Below are 20,552 nucleotides of genomic sequence, written 5' to 3'. Positions count from 1 at the left end.
ATCCTGACTAAAAGGGGAAAGAATGGAGGCATTATACTCCCAGACTTCAAACTATACTACGGAGATATTATAATAAAAACAGCATGATATTGAAACAAAAATAGACACACTGACAAATGGTATTGAATTGATAGCCCAGAAATAAAAACCACACATATATGGTCAAGTAATCTACAACAAAGGAACAAAGAAAATACATTGGGACAGGAAAGCCTCATCAAGAAATGGTGTTAGCAAAACTGGACTGCAACATGCAAAAGAATGAAACTAGACCATTATCTCACATTGTATACAAAATTCAACTCAAAATGGATAAAAGACTTGAATGTAAGACCTGAAACCATAACATATATAGAAGAAAACATAGACAAAACATTCCATTTCATAAACGCCAGAAACAGCATAAGGATTCTTCTCCAGAAGAAAGGAAAACAAAGGAAAATATAAACAGCTGGAACTGCATCAAACTTAAAAGTGTCTGTACAGTAAAGGAGGCAGTAATCAGAACAAAGAATGGAAGAAAAAAATTGCACCTGTTACATTTAACATGACACTGATACCAAAGATCTACAAAAAGATGACACAAATCAACTAAAAGAACAAGTCAAAAAAAAATAGGCAGAAGAACTAAAAACACTTTCAAAAATAAATGCAAATCAAATGTTCAACATCACTAATTAGCAGGAAAATGCAAATCAAAACCACAATGAGATACCACCAAATATTAGTGAGAATGGCCCATATTAAAAAAAAAAAAAAACAGAAACAACAAATGTTGTAGTGGAACAGGAACCCTCTTACAATGTTCAAGGGAATATAAACTAGTCCAGTAGTTATAGGGCAACCCCGATATAAAACAGGTTGCCTGGCTGTGGGTCCTCACCCGCACACTTAAAAGGGACTTATTAATACTCCACCACAGGCACACACAAAAGGTTAATAAAAGGTTTATTTACAAGGGAAAGGGAATTAAGGAAATGTACAACTCAGGGAGAAAATAGGGAAGTAAAGTCTTTAATGCATCCTACCTGATCCACCGACCTGGAAATCCAAAGGCACTCACAGAGCTGGCCTGACACTGCGAGCTGGTGGAGAGCCAAAATGGGGGAATCCCCTCCAAAGCCCACGTGTCTGACTTTATACCAAACCTGGCTGCTTAACCCCACCATCAGGTCTCAGCCACCTTCCCTTTGGTGGTGATGGGATTTGGAGTTCTCAGTGTCTTTGGCTTTGGCCTGGGGTGGGGGTGGAGTCCACAAAGCATGCATGGAATTAGCTTTAGGACATCCTTTTCCCCCTAACAATTCCCTCCTTTCACTTTTTGCCATCATTTCCATGGTGATGAAGATCGAATATATGGATGTTGGAATGCAGTCTCAGATGAACATTTTTTTCCCAGGTTCCAGTGTGAAAGAAAAACAGTCCCTCCAGGTATTTGTCCATTGTGGAAAGCAAAAGTCCTCTATTCCTGGAAAAACAGTTCATCAGTTCAAGCCAAAAACATCTGGAGGCATTAGCCAAAACAAGACAGCAAATACGTCAAAATCACAGGAAAAAAAAAAAAAAAAAACCTTAAAATTCTCCCTGCCCTATAACACAGTCACTATGGAAACCTATATGGAAGTTCTTCAGAACACTCAGAAATGGAGCTACCACATGATCTGGCAATTCCACTCACAGAAATCTACCCAAAGAACACAAAAACAATAATTTGAAAGGAAACCTGCACTCTTATATACACTAAAGTGTATCACAATTTACAATAGCTAAGATATGGAAACAACCTAAATGCCCCCAAACAAAAAAGTGGATCAAAAATTTGTGAAATAAGGAGGGCGGATCAACATGGTGGAGAGGAAACGCTGCGAGTAGATATCCCATTAAAAAAGTTAATAGGGAGGAAAAGCGGCAGGTCCCAGTGAGAACTGGGACACGGAAGATAAACAGGTGACTCCAGCAAACTACCTGAAGAAGAAAGTTGCCATAAAAGAGGACTAGGAGGGAGGAAAGCTCAGAACCCTGCTACCCTCCCCCACCCACAAAGTCGGCACTCTCCAACCAACAGAAAGGAAGAAAAAAAAAAAACCTAAAACAACCAACAAGAACAAACTATACATCAAGCGGGACTGTGGGTGGAAAGGAACTATTTCAGCCACCACACCCCATGAACTGGAGCTGTGGAGAACCCTGCAGGATTCGCAGTGGAGGTGAGCAAACAGAGACTCCCGGAGAACTACAAACAGTCCCAGGCCAGCCTGTGCGCTTGTGCAGAAAAGCAGCACACTTGAAAAGGATAAGCTGATCTCAGATGCCCAGGTCCCCACACCTGTGACCTAAGCTTGCCAGGAGACACGCGGGGCCCTCACTGAGGTGAATATCCCTCACTGAGTAATCAGAAACCAGGCACCCAGACACGGGAGCTGGGTGCAAAAGGCTCCATTTCTGCGGACACTGAACTGGGCTACAGCCCGCATCCTGGACCTGAGGGCTTTGGAACTGAGACCCGGCGCACGAAATTCGCGGCATGGGTTCCCCACGACGGTGGGGAACAAGGCAGACACAGCACCCCAAAGCCGTTGAGGCTTTCCCCACCACTCCCAATATTTTCCCCTGTCCCACGGGATAAAAAAAACAGCTCCCCAAGGACACTAGGAGAGATCTCTGGCGCCACCTAGCAAGCAGAAAAAAAATCACCAACACCCCATAGAACAGGGACCTTTCTTCAGTAAAGACTGCTTGAAACGTGCAGAAGGCTCCCAAAGGAGTCAGAGGTGAGCTGGGAAGTTTGCCCAAGCCAGGCCCCTACTGACCAGCAGTCTGAGCCCAGAGGGGGAGCGGGCACCCACGGCAGGGGCAGACCAGGTGCTCAGAAGAGTGTGCCTGTCTCTGAATAGCTGTTTTAGAATAGGGACCTTTCTTCAATAAAGACTGCTTGAAACCGGCAGAAGGCTCCCAGAGGAGGCAGAGTTGAGCTAGGAAGATCACCTATGCCAGGCCCCTTCTGGCCAGCAGTCCAAACCAAGAGGAGGAGCTGCACCCAAGGCCAGGGCAGACCGGATGTGCAGGGGTGTGCATACCCTCATTGCCTTTTTTAGAACAGGGACCTTTCTTCAAAAAGACTGCTTGAAACAAGCAGAAGGCTCCCAGAGGAGCCAGAGGTGAGCAGGGAAGTTCACCCATACCAGGCCTCTTCCGACCAGCAGTCCGAGCCCAGAGAGGGAGTGGGCATTCACAGCCAGTGCCAACCGCACACGTGGGAGAGTGCGACTGTGTCCAAATCACCATTTTAGAATAGGGACCTTTCTTCAATAAAGACTGCTTGAAACCGGCAGAAGGCTCCCAGAGGAGTCAGAGGAAAGCTGGGAAGTTCGCCCAGGCCAGGCGCTTTCTGGCCAGCAGTCCGAACCCAGAGGGGAAGCAGGCACCCAGGCCCAGGGCAGACCAAGTGCACGGAAGGGTGTGCCTATCTCCGAATCACCATTTTAGAACAGGGACCTTTCTTCAATAAAGACTGCTTGAATCTGGCAGAAGGCTCCCTGTGGGGCAAGAGGGAGAAGGTTCCCTGCATAGTCAGAGGTGAGCTGAAGGACCCCACAAGCCCGGTCCCACCTGGCAGGAAGTCGGAGCCCAGAGGAGGATCCAGAGATTTGGAAGCCAGAGTGCAATCCAGCTGCCCCACCTCCAGGGAAGTCTGTGGGACTTCAAGATGCAAATTTGTAACTAAACACAGAAGGAGGAGAGATTCTGAGACAGTGACCATTAACATACTCAAAGTACCACTGCCTCACTAGACTTCTGGTATAACAGTTTTTGACTCGTTTGGATTTCCAGTTTCTGAAACTCCCAAAAGAAAACACCAAAAAGATGTCAGTGGCATAGTGTCCCAACACATAAGGCAAATTAGAAGACAGGCAGCAGGGAAAAGGAAAACTACAAGCAAAGTAGCAATGCCTCAGAAGAAAGACACACCACAAAAAAAAAAAAAAAAACCACACACCAGCTGAAACTATGGTGACTTGGAAGAACTTCAGAGCCTTCCAGAAAAAGAATTTAAAATTGCCATGATGAAAAAACTGATGGAAGTCATTAAGGAAAACAACGCTCAGAAGAATGAAATTGAGTCCCTAAAGAGGGAAGTAAAAGATGCAGGAGATCAAAGAATTAATGGAGGCACAAAAGAACTCTGGGAATAGCAATGAAAGCAGAATAGATGAAATGGAAGAACGAATAAGTACTCTTGAAGACACAGAAATAAAAAGAACCAAAACAGAAAAGGAAAGAGAACTATGAGGAAAAAGACCAAAGAAAGACTTCGGGAACTATCTGACTCCCTGAGGAAAGGAAATATAAGAGTTATAGGAATACCAGAAGGAGAGGAGAGAGATGTAGGAACAGAGAAAATATTCAAGAAAATAATTGAAGAGAACTTCCCAAACATGAAGAAGGAGATGAAAATTGATATACAAGAAGCAAGAAGAACACAAAACTTCCATGACGAAAGGAAAAACACAGCAAGACATATATAATAGTAAAGCTCCCAAGAATCCAAGGCGAGGAAAAAATAATGAAGCTGACAAGAGGGAAGAAACAGATAACATTCAAAGGAAAACCAATCATGCAGACATCAGACTTCTCCGAAGAAACAATACGGGCAAGGAGAGAGTAGAGGGACATAGTTAACAGACTCGAAGAAAACAGATGCCAACCAAGAATACTCTATCCTGCAAAGCTCTCCTTCCTCTATGAAGAAAGAATAAGGAACTTCCCAGACAAAAAGAAACTCTGGAATTTCAATACAACTAAACCCCCACTCAAAAAAATACTACAAGGAGTCCTAAAGCCAGAACCTCAGAGGGACGAATAACAATGAAAGAAGGCCAAAAACAACGTTATTAAAAGAATAAATAAATAAAATCAAAGGAAAGACAAACACAATGGCAAATACAGATGCTAACATATCAATATTAACTCTAAATATAAATGGACTAAACTCTTCAATAAAAAGACACAGAGCCGCAGGCTGGATTAAGAAACAAAACCCAACCTTTTGCTGTCTCCAGGAAACATATTTAGCTACAAAAGACAAAAATAGACTCAAAGTTAAAGGATGGAAAACAATCCTACAAGCAAATGGACCAAAAAGAAAGCAGGAACAGCCATACTTATATCAGATAAAACAGATTTCAAACTCAAAAAGGTAAAAAGAGACCCCAACGGTCACTACATTATGCTCAAGGGGACAATAATTTAAGAAGAAATAACACTCGTTAATATATATACATCAATTGAAGGAGCACCAAAATACATCAGACTGCTATTATCATCTTTGAAAACAGACATCAGAGAAAACACATACGTAGTGGGAGACTTCAACACACCACTATCAACAATGGATAGATCAACAAGACAAAAAATAAGAAAAGACACTAAAGCTCTAAATAAGGATAGAGAGTGCTTGGGCTTAACAGACTTCTATAGAACACTAAACCCAAAAAAAACGGAGTACACATTTTTCTCAAGTGTACATGGGTCATTGTCCAGGATCGATCACATACTGGGACACAAGACAAACATCAACAGATACACCAAGATTGAAATCATGCCAACCATCCTTTCTGACCATGAAGGCATCAAACTAGAAATAAACCATAAAAAGAAGGCAAGGAAATCTCCTGCCTCATGAAGATTGAAAACCACACTACTGGAAGACTACTGGACTAATGAGGAGATAAAAGAAGAAATTGAAAAATTCTTTGAATTGAATGACAAGTAGGACACCAATTTCCTAAAAGTATGGGATGCAGCAAAAGCAGTAACAAGAGGAAAATACATAGTAAAAGAGGCTCACATCAAGAAACAAGAAAGAACTCAAAAACAACCTAATCTCGAAGCTCAAAGATTTACATAAAGAACAACAAAAGAACCTCAAAACCAGTAGAAGAAAAGAAATAATAAAAACCAAAGCAGAAATAAATGAAATTGAAACTAAAAAAACAATCCAAAAGATCAATGAAACCAAGAGCTGGTTCTTTGAAAAAATAAAATAGACAAACCCCGAGGCAGGCTCACAAAGGAAGAAAGGGAGAAAGCACAAATAAACAGGATCATAAATGAAGAGGAGAAATCACAATGGACACAGCAGAAATCAAAAGAATAATCAGTAACTACTATGAACAGGTATATGGAAATAAGTTTAAAAATCTAGAGGAGATGGACAAATTCCTACAACTCTACAATCACCCAAAGCTAGATAAAGAAGAAATAGAACACCTAACCAGACCAATTACAAGCAGCGAAATTGAAATGGTAATCAAAAACCTCCCCAAAAACAAAAGCCCAGGACCTGATAGATTTGCAAATGAATTCTACCAAACGTTCAAAAACAAATTAGTGCCGATCCTTCACAAACTCTTCCAAAAAATTGAGAAAGAAGGGATAATACCAAACACGTTCTATGAAGCCAACATTACACTAATACTAAAACCCAACAAGGACAACACAAAAAAAGAAAACTACAGGCCAATCTCTCTAATGAACACTGATGCAAAAATCCTCAATAAAATTTTAGCTATCAGAATCCAACAATGTATCCATAAGATAATTCACCACAACCAAGTAGGATTCATTCCCGGGACGCAAGGATGGTTCAACATCCGAAAATCAATCAATGTTATCCAACTCATCAAAAAAAGAAATATAAAAAACATATGATAATATCAATAGATGCCAAGAAAGCTTTTGACAAAGTGCAACACCCATTCATGATAAAAGACCTTGAAATTCTTGGGATACAAGGAACATATCTCAACATCATAAAAGCCATCTATAAAAAGCCAACAGCCAGTATCATTCTCAATGGAGAGAAGCTGAAAGCATTTCCATTAAGATCTGGAACAAGACAAGGATGTCCACTCTCACCAATGCTTTTCAATATAATACTGGAAGTCCTAGCCAGAGCAACAAGACAAAAGAAAGACCTACAAGGAATCCAAATAGGAAAAGAAGAAGTCAAACTAGCACTATTTGCAGATGATATGATAATATATAGAGAGAACCCCAACAAGCTCCACAGAAACACTAATTCAACTCATCAATCAGTTCAGTAAAGTGGCAGGATACAAAACCAACACGCAAAAGTCAGTAGCCTTCCTATACACAAACAATAAATCTGAAGAAGAAGATATCAAAAAAAATCCCTTTTATTATTGAAACAAAAAAAATCAAATACTTGGGAATAAATCTAACAAAAGAGGTAAAGGACCTATACAAAGAAAACTATAAAACACTGTTAAAAGAAATAGAAGAAGACATAAAGAAATGGAAAGACATCCCCTGCTCATGGATTGGAAGAATAAACATTATTAAAATGGCCATCCTACCAAAAGCAATATACAGATTCAATGCTATTCCAATAAAAATTTCAATGTCATTCTTAAAAAAAAATAGAACAATTATTGATGAAATTCATATGTAATCACTAAAAACCCTGAATAGCCAAAGGTCTCCTTAAAAAAAAAAAGAAGGGAATGGAGGCATCACACTCCCAGACTTCAAACTATACTACAAAGCCATAATTATCAAAACTGCATGGTATTGGAACAAGAACAGGCACACAGACCAATGGAATAGAATAGAAAATCCAGAAATAAACCCACAGATTTATGGTCAACTAATCTTTGACAAAGGAGCAAAGAATATGCATTGGAGCAAAGGAAGTTTGTTCAATAAATGGTGCTGGGAAAAGTGCATCGCTACATGCAAAATAATGAAGCTTGACTACTACCTAAAACCATGCATAAAAACCAAATCAAAATGGATTAAAGAACTAGACATAAGTCCTGAAACCACAAAATACACAGAAGGAAATACAGGCAAAACACTACATCAAAGACATCTTTACAGACACATCACCCAAAGCAGTGATAGTGAAGGCAAAGATCAATAGCTGGGACTACATCAAATTAAAGAGCTTCTGCACAGCAAGAGACAATAACAAAAACCAAGGGAAACCCCACCGACTGGGAGAACATTTTTTCACACAACACTAATGATAAAGGACTGATTCCAAAAATCTACAAAGACTGATGAGACTCAACAAAAACAAAGAAAATAATCCAGTCAAAAAATGGTCAGAAGAGCTAAAAAGAAACTTCTCTGAAGAGGAAATGCAAATGGCCAACAGGCATACGAAAAAATGTTCAACTTGTAATCAGGGAAATGCAAATCAAAACTACAATGAGATACCATCTCACACCAGTGAGAATGGCGCATATTAAAAAAACTAGCAACAACAAATGCTGGCGAGGCTGTAGAGAGAAAGGAACTCTCCTGCACTGTTGGTAGAAGTACAAACTGGTCCAACCATATGGAGAGCTGTGTGGATATTTCTTGACCTACTAAACATAGAGCTCCCATATGATCCAGCAATTCCACTCCTGGATATTTACCCAAAGGACACAGAAACATCAATTCCAAAGAGCACCTGCACCCCTATGTTTATAGCAGCACTATTTACAATAGCTAAGATTTGGAAACAACCCAAATGCCCAAACATAGATGACTGTATCAAGAAGACATGGTACATAAACACCATGGAATATTACTCAGCATTCAAAAAAGATAAACACATGCAATTTGCAGCAACATGGATGGAGCTGGAAGGGATCATGCTCAGCTAAACAAGCCAGAAAGAAAAAGAAAAATACGGATGGTCTCACTCATAGCAGGAATCTAGAAAACTTAAATAAGGGACCAGGAAAAAGAATAACTATAAGAAAGAAAATATCAAAATCAACAAACAACTATGAACTAGAGACACTCTATGGGGGTTGGGGGGCGGGGAAAGGAGGGCTTGAGGTCAAAATAAGGGGGTTGTAATTGTAAGGGGAATATAAAAACAAAAAAATTTAAATTAAAAAATTGTGAAATATTTACACAATGGACTGTTACTCAGCCATTAAAAAAAGACAAATTCAAGTGATTTGCAGCAACATGGATGGAACTGGAAGGGGTTATGCCAGCCAAAATATGTCAGAAGAAAAAAATTAAATGGTTTCACTTATATGCAGAATATAGAGAAACCAAAAAAGATCAGGAAAAAGACAAAATTAGTAAGCTGACCATAGATCTGAGGCATAGAGCAAGAGAGGGTTATGGAGAAGTGTCCAAACAGGGGAGGGTAGAAAACAAGGGTCATATGGTGGTAGGAGAAGTAAAATCATGGTGGTGGTCAAATAAAAATGGTGGTCAAAAAAAAATGGGTTTTGAGATTGGGGTGGTTACACCCAGAATGTGTGTGCTCTCAGCATAATCATTTGTGTTTCTTATTTGAGGAGACAGAAAGCACCTATCTGTAAGCTGTATTCACAGATATCACAGCAGAGGACAGACTCCTGCTGACTCCGATGTATTCTAACCTATTTTCTGTCAGCTTCACCCATTGCAACAGATCCTCAATAAAGTCCTACAGTTGAGCTTTCCTTTCAACCTTCCCAGAAATAGCTGAAGTCACAATGTCACCTTTCCTGAATGGCTCCTCTGTATAGTCTGTCAGGAGTTCTCTTGGAGCCACTTTGTCCCCCTGTTTACTCAGGACCAGTTCTTGCTGCCCAACTTCCTGGTTTTTTTCTGAGTCACTGCACAAAAGTGGTTCAAATTTACAACAGTTTAGCAGTTTACAGGATGAACTCTTTGATGGGTTTTCTCCAGTATTCTCAATGATTCTGCCATGGCCTCAGTCATCTGATTAAATTTTTCTCTTTATGTGCCTCAAAAGCTTGCTCTCTGAGGTAAGAAGACAAGGAATCAATCACAGCACATCCAGCATGTCTGAAGATAGGCCCACCACAGTGTAGGTGTACACATAGGATAAAGTTTTCTCTACAACCACCCTGAATGACCCTGTTCATGTGAAATGTTATATACATTAACATAGCTCAGTTTTGCTTCACTGTTCTGCAATTTTTCCTGGTTCTGAGGAAGTGGCTAGGTCTGTGTCTTTCAGGATAGAAAGAAGCTGCATTTTGTCAAGAGTTCTTCTCCTGGTAGAATGAATTCCAGATGAACTTCTGTGATGACAGGCTTCTAAATCTGGTATAATTTTCACACGTTGGGCAAGGAATAGCAGCCACACAGCAACATTCTCAGAGGATTCCTGCTGTGGGGTATGTGTTTTCTTAAAAGCCATAGGTTGCATTACCCTAAAAGTCCTGAGCTGCTGATGCTGCTGATGCTGCTGCCACCCCACCCGACTCCCACAGCAGTGCTGCTGCAGCTGGAACAAAGCAGTCTTCAGCAGATCTGTAAATCAGGATGTACCCAGGATGCTCCAACCTTCCCAGCACCCGAGATAATCTTCAGTAGGTTAATGAATAAACTGAAGTAAATTCATAAAACAGAATATTATTTAGTTAAAAGAGATGAACTATCAAACCACGAAAAAAATGGAAGAAGCTTCAAAGTATATTATTAAGTGAAAAATGTCAATTTTTATACTGCTGCATGGAAAAGACAAAACTACGGAGACAATAAAAATATTATTTGTTGCCAAGATTTCTCTCTTCTCTCCCAAGAGGCAGAGAAGCATGAGTATGCATTTTTGGGGCAGTGAAAATATTCTGTATGATTCTGTAATTTTATGTGTGTGTGTGTGTATGTGTATGTGTGAGAGAGAGTCATTCATTATGCATTTGTACAAATCTAAAGAATGTACAACACTAAAAGTGAATCAAATGTAAGCTATAGACTTTGGGTATATCAATGTAGCATCATCAACTAACAAATACACCACTCTGGTGAGGGATGTAGTTAGAAAGACTATGCAAATGTGAGGACAGAGGGAACATGGGAAATCTCTCTACCTTTTTCTCAATTTTGCTGTGAATTTAAAACAGTTCTTTTAAGTTTTTTTTCAAAAAGTATGACCCTCTAAAATATAAATGTTGGTATTTAAAAAATGAGAATGTTTTAAATCCCTTCTTCATGCGTTTATTAAATAAGTACTAATTGAACCCTTATTATATTAAAGGTACTATAATAAACATATAGACATAATGGTAAATGATACATAGTCCCCATCCTTAAAAAACTTGCAATAAATTGAAGATTTTACAGTAAGAATAGGATAAACAGATGCTAATATTTCAATAAATGCAATTTATTCCATTGCTACCAATTATAATTCTTCTTCATGTTGATATAATTGCCATCCAGAATTTTAAAAACAAAACAAAACAAGAATATTCATCAAACCATAGTAATCTCAACAGCTAAGTAATAAAAATGTGATATGTCATGATATTAATTTAAAAGGCATCTAATACACATAAACTTTCTCCTTATAAAACTGTAGGGTAACATTATAAAAGAAGACTTACAGATAACTTAATAGAAAGATGTCTGAATATCTAAGAAAAAAGTTCTATTAAAAATGAATAGTAAATAGGGCCTCCCCGGTGGCGCAGTGGTTGAGTGTTGGGTTGCGAAGCCGCCCGCAGCATCTGCAGCGCTGGTTCGATCCCCAGTTCCTCCCCGGCCACCGGAGGAGGATCCCACATGGCGCGCAGACCTCTTCTGCAGCCCGCTGCTCCCCTCAGCAGTGTACTTCGTTCCTTCTGCCTGCTCTGCTCCCCGCTCTGGCTCTGGTGAATTCTCTCACCCTTCTGCGCTTTTGACTGTACCCAGTGCTTGTATGTATATATGTATAAATCAATCAATCAATAAATCTTTTAAAAAAAGAATAGTAAATAAATTTCTTAGTTTAATTTCTACGTGTTTCTACAAATATTCAAAATAAGATACTACCTATAAATCTGAATTCTAGTTATCAATTCTTTTAGAAAATAAATAGAACTTTAGTATGAACCCAAAGGCTTTTTTCACCTTTTACTCAATATATTTTGAGATAATTATACCCATTACAATCCAAAGATTCTAAATTAGTAGTTTTTATCCTCTTTGAAGTATATGATTGTTATTCTATTAAAATTATGAATGGAACTTGGGAATTTATAAAAATAAATATTCTTTATCCAGAACAAGGAAGATCAAAATCTCACAACATACTAATCAGACTATAGCATGAATGGTGTCCTTGGCTCTGGATATCACATTTGAAAAAGAAGATTCACAAAATGAAGATCCCTAGATAATGTCAAAGGAAACTAAATTGTCTTGCATTAAATGAGAGAACACTGAAAGCTAGTAAGAACATTTATCCTTGCCAGAAAAGACTAAAAGCTAGATTGAAAAAAGTCACTGGGAAAAGATAGCTACATTTAGGTCAGTTTAAGAAAGAAATTTCAAGAAACAGTATTACCTGCTACTGAAACAAAAAGTCTTTAACAGCTGTGGGTTCTACATCACAAGATGTGTTCAAGCAGAGAGGTGGATGACTCACAATGATTTTAAAGAGTTCTTTCCATAATATTTGTTGAGTAACAACTATCAGATATAGTAATCTAAGAGCAATCTGCATGATAATAAGTTTCAGTGATCTAAAAAATCTATAGAGCACATAAAATGGCTACTTTTTACTTACTTTTTTTTCTTCCTGCAATATTATTGCTTCAAAAAATCGTGGGAGATAAGAGCAATAATTTTGCCTTTCCTCTTTCTTGATGTTAATGTTTTCATAATGTGGTACCTTTTTCCTTTAAAAAATTCAAATAGAATTGAAACATTCTCAATTTCAAAAATATAAATGTTCATACAAGCAAAGACAATTTTTCCATCAACATTTTGTTTAAAAAATAAACAATAATAAGAAAATCTGGGAGTGTAAAATGCATCATTTATGTTAGTTACTTCAGCATTTTTCAATTCAGAGTATTATAATAAATCTATCCTAATAATGGCACCAAGAAAAAATAAAGGATGTGGAATTTATGTCATGAGTTTAAATTAAAAGCTACCAAAAGAAAAAAAAACACTTAAAATGCCATAAAATATCTTTAAAATTCCAAATCCTTCATTATTTCAATTATTTCTAAAATAAGGAGAAAATACTGCTATGTTGCTTATATCAGAAAACTATCAGAAAAATGAATGTACATAGGTCGTTAAAGATGAAAATGGAACTTATTGTCATTGAAATTTACACAACCTCAAAAAATAAGGAACTTAAATAAGCAATAATTAAGAGCCCAAGCTTTGTAGTCAGATTTGAATCCTAGCACTGTGATCTACTAGCAGTGTAATTATACAGATAGCACCTGATTTTTATAAGCTTCATATTAGATGTTTTGTCTTCATGTGGCAGATCGCAGAGCCCTCTTAAGAAGGCAGGTTTGGGGGTCCTTGAATGCCCCTCATTCTGCCTGATAACATATTATTGAATAAGTTATGTATTCTCTTCCTTTCCTTGTTCACTGATGAAATAGGTATGACAATAGTAACTGCAAAGAGATTTGTGGTGATTTTAAAAGGTAATACATGTAAAACATCTAACACAGTAACTAGCCCATAAAAAGCAAAAGCTTTTGTGCAGGTAATACTAATTAGAGTTCTTAATATTGATTTTTTATTCCATAATAGTATCATCTAGTCTAAATCAATAAAATACTTTATAGTACAAAACTATACAAAGTTGTGATAGAAGGCTAGGGAGGAAGGAAAAGGCACCATACCTAATAAAGGAATCTGCACATACACAATATGTTAATAATTAATTTTATTTAAATGAAAATTTTTGCTTTGAACTGAGTTTCCTGCCCAATGATGCCCAAGTGAGTGCCAGATGTTGACACCATCAGAAGTTAATCAAGGAGGCCAGGATGTACCAAGGTCAAGACATCCAGGAGGCTGATAACAGAGCTAAACGTGATGAACACCAAGAACATCAACTATTATGGGCTGTGCTGATGAGCTATTTGCTATGACTGGCTTTGTCTAATTCATTACAGAAGGGCCAGCTCGAGATGAGATGGCAGAATGTTCTCTCCATTCTCTCAGATCAATGGCCATAGCGGAATGGTCTCTTCAGAGTGCTATGCCCACCATTCTCTTAGATCAGTGGCCACTGATCTGAAAAATAAAAGCACTTATATATTCAATTCCTGTATCTGCTTACTGGCTTTTTGGTAGTAACATGCAGCAAAACCCAGGCCTATTCCCAATAACAGGTATACTAGTTTAATTACTTACAGGACTATGTCATAGTGTCCAGGACCAGGCCATGTCTTTACAGGCAATTGCAATCTTCCCAAAGAATTGCCAAAATGTATTCCTTTGTATCTCAAAGTTGCATTGGAAAAATTCTAGGGTAAAAAAAAAAGAAGGGTATATTTGTAGTTTAAATCATAAAATAGGGCCTCCCCTGGTGGCGCAGTGGTTGAGCACTGGGCTGCAAGGCTGCCCACAGCCTCTGCAGTGCTGGTTCGATCCCTGGCCTCCAGCGAGGATCCCACATGGTGCGACAGACCTCTCCTACAGCACCTGCTGCTCCCCTCAGCCGTGTATTTCTTCAGTCTGCCTGTTCTGTTCCCTGCTCTGGCTCTGTGAATTCTCTCACCCTCGCACTTCTGACTGTACCCAGTGCTCGAATAAATAAATAAAACAAATCTTTAAAAAAAAAATTAAAAAATAAATCATAAAATAATGTTTACTTTTACTTAGATATACTTCTACTACAAGAATAGCCTTAGTTGAGGAGTAAATCTTCAAAAATTCCTTGATAGATTTCAAGCTAAATTATCACTTCTATGTCCTATCCCACCCCTGTGTCAGCCAGGATTCTCAGAAAAGTGCCCTAGTTTTGACCTATCCTCAACCAATATGAACAGCTTTGCTTCCGACAGTGCATTCAGCAATCTAAACGTTAAGAGTAAAGAAAATTAGCTCCCCATAATTTAAAAAATGGAAGGGAGGAGCTGAGTTGTATGATTTAGGAAATGGGAAGGCTATTAAAGATGACCTTTATTAAATTGATCTTAAGAAATTAAATTAAAATTCAAACATCAACAGAAATTAGATAACTACCTGGTATTTAAAACCATAACAAGTTCTGGGTCTCCCTAGTGGCTCAGGAGTTAAAGTCTCAGCACTATAAAGATATCATAGCCAGCCACTGCAACATGAGTTCGGCCCTCCACCAGGGAGCTAGCCCATATGGCATAACACATCTCTCCTGTCTTGCCTGCTGCTACCCTCAGCAGTGTATTTCAGTAGATCCACCTGTTCTGCTCCCCACTTTGTCTCTGATGAATCCTCTCACTGGCCCCACACCTCTAGCCTACACCCCAGTTCTTGTATGCATAAATAAAAATTAATCTAAAAAATAAAACTATAACAGGTTCATATAAAGTTTTCAAAGAGTTACAAATATGTAAAAATAAATCAAATTTATTGGTATTGGTAATGCTTGATGTAAAAATCAGACCTTACCAAAGAAATTGTATGTGACAAGAAATCAACAATCATCATTTTTAATGAATAGAATATAAACTCCAGTCTATTTAAACTCAATTTTCATTCACATTTGTAAAAAATACAGCTTTAAAATGAAGGCAGAATAAAATAACTACTATATATATTTTCAAATAAATCCCCATAACATAGTTTAACTGCATAGAACAGTGTGTCTGTTGTTCTAGTTGACTATTACTATTCTAGAATATTGGAATCAACATCTAACAAAGTTCATCATCATATACAACATTAAATTAATATGTAAAACTATTAAGTGGTATAGAAAGCACAATTCTCATTTAAAATGGTGACCCAAACTAATATTTATCTCACCCCCACCAAAATTTCAAAATAAGTATATAAAGTAAATTCAAATTATTAGAGCTAGAAATTCAGAAGGTAATATCCATATGCCAGAAACTTGAAGGCACTTCTGGAGAAAAAAAAAATCACAGGCAGAACACAACCAGAAAAAGACCTCAATGAGTGAAATAAAAGCCTAAGTTGAACCCTTAGACAGACACTGGAGAAAAGGATAGACAGATAGTAGTAGGAAGCAATTCTCAGAACTATTAATACCCTTGGATATTTGAACCAGTGACATTACAGTGAGAGAATGCTAATACCCTCTTTATTCTTGACTCCGGTTGTTGGATATAAATTGGAAGAACAGCCATTTGGTCCTTCTAAGCTATAAGTACAGATTTTCTAGTTAATTGCACCACTCTAGAAAGCATAAGAATGCCACAACAAAGTTAAAAAAAAAAAAGCTGGCATAGCACTGAAACGTTACCATGTTAAAACTTCTTTTATTCCTAGAACTTCTTACTAACAAATAGCCCTCAGATATTATAGAATAAAATACAATGAAACTAAGTTTTCCCTTCTTCACCCACCTGATCTTAAAGAATTAAATAAGGACCAACACATTCTTTGACCAAATTTTGATTATTGTATGAAGTGAAATGAGACCTTTGTTAATTATTTTTTAAAAGATGCCAGATCACAAAGAAATTGAATTATAGTTTTTCTAAAAATTTCTTGGTTTATTTTAGTAAATATCATTTTTTTTTCTTTGGGTGGGGTAGTGGAGGACATGGAAGCTAAAGATAGTTTGTAGGGAGTTACCAGCAAGTTGAAATAGGATTCAGATACATTTTGGAATATCTGGGAACTAATAGACCAAACCAATCAAAATGCGAAAATTAATCCTATTAAAGTTAATTATGATGAGCCTCATGCAGTAAGAAAATTTTGGTGTCATAAGAGTCCAATGCTAAATACTAAGTATATTCTGTTGATTCTTTTTGCACCCAAACAAAGACAGTCCCCACTGAATTTATGCCTGCATTCAGAGAATACAAAAGAACTATGATAAAAAAAAAAACACTAAAAATCCTGTTTCATTAAAACACTGGTTAAAAAAACAGTGCTACTTTTAGACCTAATGTATTCAAACACAAAATGAGAAGGGCATCCCTGCTCATGGTGTAGCTTTAGTGACGATCAACAACATAATGGAAAATGCCAAGGAGTAAGCACCATCCAGCAGGAGACTGCAGTGGCTGGTGGAGCGGCAGCTATCTCAGCCTTTGAAGGCTTCCAGAAACTCCTGAAAAGTAAAACTCTGCAGAAGGCCAGAGATCCTGTACGTCCACAAGTAGAGACAAGATATATAGATATTTGATTTATTAACATAATTGTGACTCCTTGGAATCCACAACCCAACAAATCTGGGAGATCTTGTTATGTAAATTAAAATAATTAATGAATATTTCCACTAATAATATTTCCAGTACTGGGCTTTCAATGTGTTTGGATTATCAATATGTACATCCCTTTTAATAAATTTTGATATAAGTAACAGAAAGGTATGTTTCCCTCTTCACGATGGACATTCAGCTCTAACACACTATATTAAACTATAACAATATAAAGCATGATATCAGAGAAAGATATCATCATCATCATAAGTAGGTAGTATAGTTGATATGCGATTCCCATCCAGAGTGCTGTAAGTCATATAAGGAACAGAGTTATGAATAAAAATGGAAAGAGCTACTTCATTAATCCTAATAACATACAGTATATACGCTGGCTTGTTATTCTTACTATAAGACAAAAGTAAATAAGGCAATCAGATAACACAAAAGTTTTGGACCCAAGGGTGCAGAGACAGATACTCTAATTAGCAGAATAGCAGAGAAGAACGACAGTCTCACATTTCCTGCAGAACAGCAGATGCTAGTAGAAAAACACTGGGAGACCCATGGCATCCATTAAAAGTTGAAAAGTAGTCTATTCCTTTGGGTCAGTGGCAACTCCAAAGACTGCTGTAACTTGCAGCTCTTCAGGAAAAGAGAGTGATGAGCCACACTTTCTTTGCTAAAATAAGTATCCACACCATCTTTTCGATATAACTACCTAATAGAACCATGGGTTTTAGAGTACACATACATTTTTATGGCAAAAGAACAAATTATAACTCTGTTCTAATATAATATGGCTACATTAGATATTTCATCTATTTTATGTAGGAACATATCTAATTTATAGATTTACTATAACCTAAACATTAAAAAAAAAACAGTATTTGAAGTAGAGCATTGGGATAAAAATATTTTTTACATCATATTTTTGTTACCTAAAAAAAAATGTGTTAAGGTTTTATATTAATGATTTTAATGCAGTAATTTGGGACCTTGAACAGAAATATGTTCAAGGAGTTGTATTCAGGCTAATTTACATTATTGATATTTTGTGTTTCAAATGTTTAATAATTTCAAGACAATCCAGAAGAAGCAAAGATTATGCACACACATACACACACCATTCAAGCTATTATTAGAAAAATCCTTTTACTGTACAATACTAAAATGTATGTGATGGAACTGGCAAATATTTTTTTTTTATTTTTTAAGATAATAGTCAATCTAATGTGTGAGGTCATTTCATACAAAATAATCACAGTTATTATTTTCAATTCCCTTACTATGTTGAGCATCATTTCATGGACTTATTGCCCATTTGTTATTTTCCTTTTTCCCTACCAACATCCCCTTTAATATTTCCCCCTTCGTCTCTTTTTCCTCCCTCTAACATCAGGAGCATTATTTCATTTATTAGTATCTGCTAGTTTTTCAATTATTTTGCTTTGTTGAATCATCCTATATAAAAGTTAAATATTTGTCTTTGTCATTCTGCTTTGCCTTACTTCACAGAGTATCTCTGATAGTTTCCATTTTCCTACAAATTGCAACATTTTTCTTCTTTCCTTATGGTTGAATTGTATTCCATAGTATGGATATACCATACTTTTGAATCCAAACCTCTGTTAATGAGCAGTGAGGTTGTTTTCATGTCCTAGGTATTATTAATAATGCTGTGATGAATACTGAATTTATGGTTTCATCTTCATAGGATAGATGCCCAAGAATAGGATTTCTGAGTCATACAATATTTCCATTTTTATATTTTTATTTATTTGATCTTTTTATTGACTGGATTATTTTCTTTGTTTTTGTTGACTCTCATCAGCTCTTTGTAGATTTTTGTGAACAGTCCTTTATCATTGGTGTTGTGTGCAAAAATGTTCTCCCAGTCGGTGGGGTTTCTCTTTGTTTTTGTTATTGTCTCTTTTGCTGTGCAGAAGCTCTTTAATTTGATGTAGTCAAGAAACTCTCTAAAGAGGAAATGCAAATGGCCAACAGGCATATGAAAAAAATGTTCAACATCACTTGTAATCAGGGAAATGCAAATAAAAACTACAATGAGACACCATCTTACACCAGTGAGAATGGCACATATCAAAAAAACTAGCAACAACAAATGTTGGTGAGGGTGTGGAGAAAAAGGAACTCCCCTGCACTGCTGGTGGGAGTGCAAACTGGTCCAACCACTATGGAATGCTGTGTGCAGATTTCTTGACCTACTAAACATAGAGCTTCCATATGATCCAGCAATTCCACTCCTAGGTATTTACCCAAAGGACACAGAAACATCAATTCCAAAGAGCACCTGCACCCCTATGTTTATAGCAGCACTGTTTACAATAGCTAAGCTTTGGAAACAACCCAAATGCCCAAAAATAGATGACTGGATCAAGAAGATGTGGTACATATACACCATGGAATATTACTCAGCATTCAAAAAAAGATAAACACATGCAATTTGCAGCAACATGGATGGAGCTGGAAGGGATCATGCTCAGCGAAATAAGCCAGAAAGAAAAAGAAAAATACCAGATGGACTCACTCATAACAGGAATCTAGAAAACTTAAATAAGGGAATAACTATAAGGAAGAAAAATCAAAATCAACAAACAACTATGAACCAGAGACACTCTATAGGGGGTGGGGGGAAGGGAATGGAGGGCTTGGGGTCAAAATAAGGGGGTTGTAGATGTATGGGGAATATAAAAATAAAATTTAAAAAAAGAAAAAAAATATTTTTTTATTCTTTAAATCTTATTTATATATTCCCCATACAATTGCAACCCCCTTATTTTGATCCCAAACCCTCCTTTCCCTGCCCTCCATAGTGTGTCTCTGGTTCATAGTTGTTTGTTGATTTTGATTTTTTCCTTTCTTATAGTTATTCTTTTTCCTGGTCCCTAATTTAGGTTTTCTAGATTCCTGCTAGGAGCGAGACCATCCAGTATTTTTGTTTTTCTTTCTGGCTTATTTCGCTGAGCATGATCCCTTCCAGTTCCATCCATGTTGCTGCAAATTGCATGTGTTTATCCTTTATGAATGCTGAGTAATATTCCATGGTGTATATGTACCACATCTTCTTGATCCAGTCATCTGTTTTTGGGCATTTGGTTGTTTCCAATGCTTAGCTATTGTAAAGAGTGCTGTTGTAAACACAGGGGTGCAGGTGCTCTTTGGAATTGATGTCTCTGTGTCCTTTGGGTAAATACCTAGGAGTGGAATTGCTGGATCATATGGAAGCTCTGTCTTTAGTAGGTTGAGTAATCTCCACACAGCTCTCCACAGTGGTTGGACCAGTTTGCACTCCCACCAACAGTGCAGGAGAGTTCCTTTTTCTCCACATCCTCACCAACATTTGTTGTTGTTAGTGTTTTTAATATGTGCCATTCTCACTGGGGTGAGATGGTATCTCATTGTAGTTTTGATTTGCATTTC

The 20,552-nt window shown here is 37.3% G+C and overlaps 1 protein-coding gene across 1 annotated transcript in view; it reads right to left on the bottom strand.

The window, feature by feature from the left end:
- STPG2 (sperm tail PG-rich repeat containing 2) overlaps positions 1-20,552 on the bottom strand; it is a gene marked incomplete at both ends in the record, with an annotated part of 288,689 nt that overhangs the window by 202,492 nt on the left and 65,645 nt on the right. Inside the window, 2 exons of the mRNA XM_084232956.1 lie at positions 12,539-12,650; positions 14,143-14,255. Of these exons, the coding sequence (XP_084089082.1) occupies positions 12,539-12,650; positions 14,143-14,255 (225 nt within the window). The remainder of the gene's footprint in view (positions 1-12,538; positions 12,651-14,142; positions 14,256-20,552) is intronic.

The sequence above is a fragment of the Talpa europaea genome (genome assembly GCF_964194135.1).
Source record: "Talpa europaea genome assembly, chromosome: 5".
NCBI classification, from domain to species: domain Eukaryota; kingdom Metazoa; phylum Chordata; class Mammalia; order Eulipotyphla; family Talpidae; genus Talpa; species Talpa europaea.
This window is presented reverse-complemented; position numbering and strand designations above follow the sequence as displayed.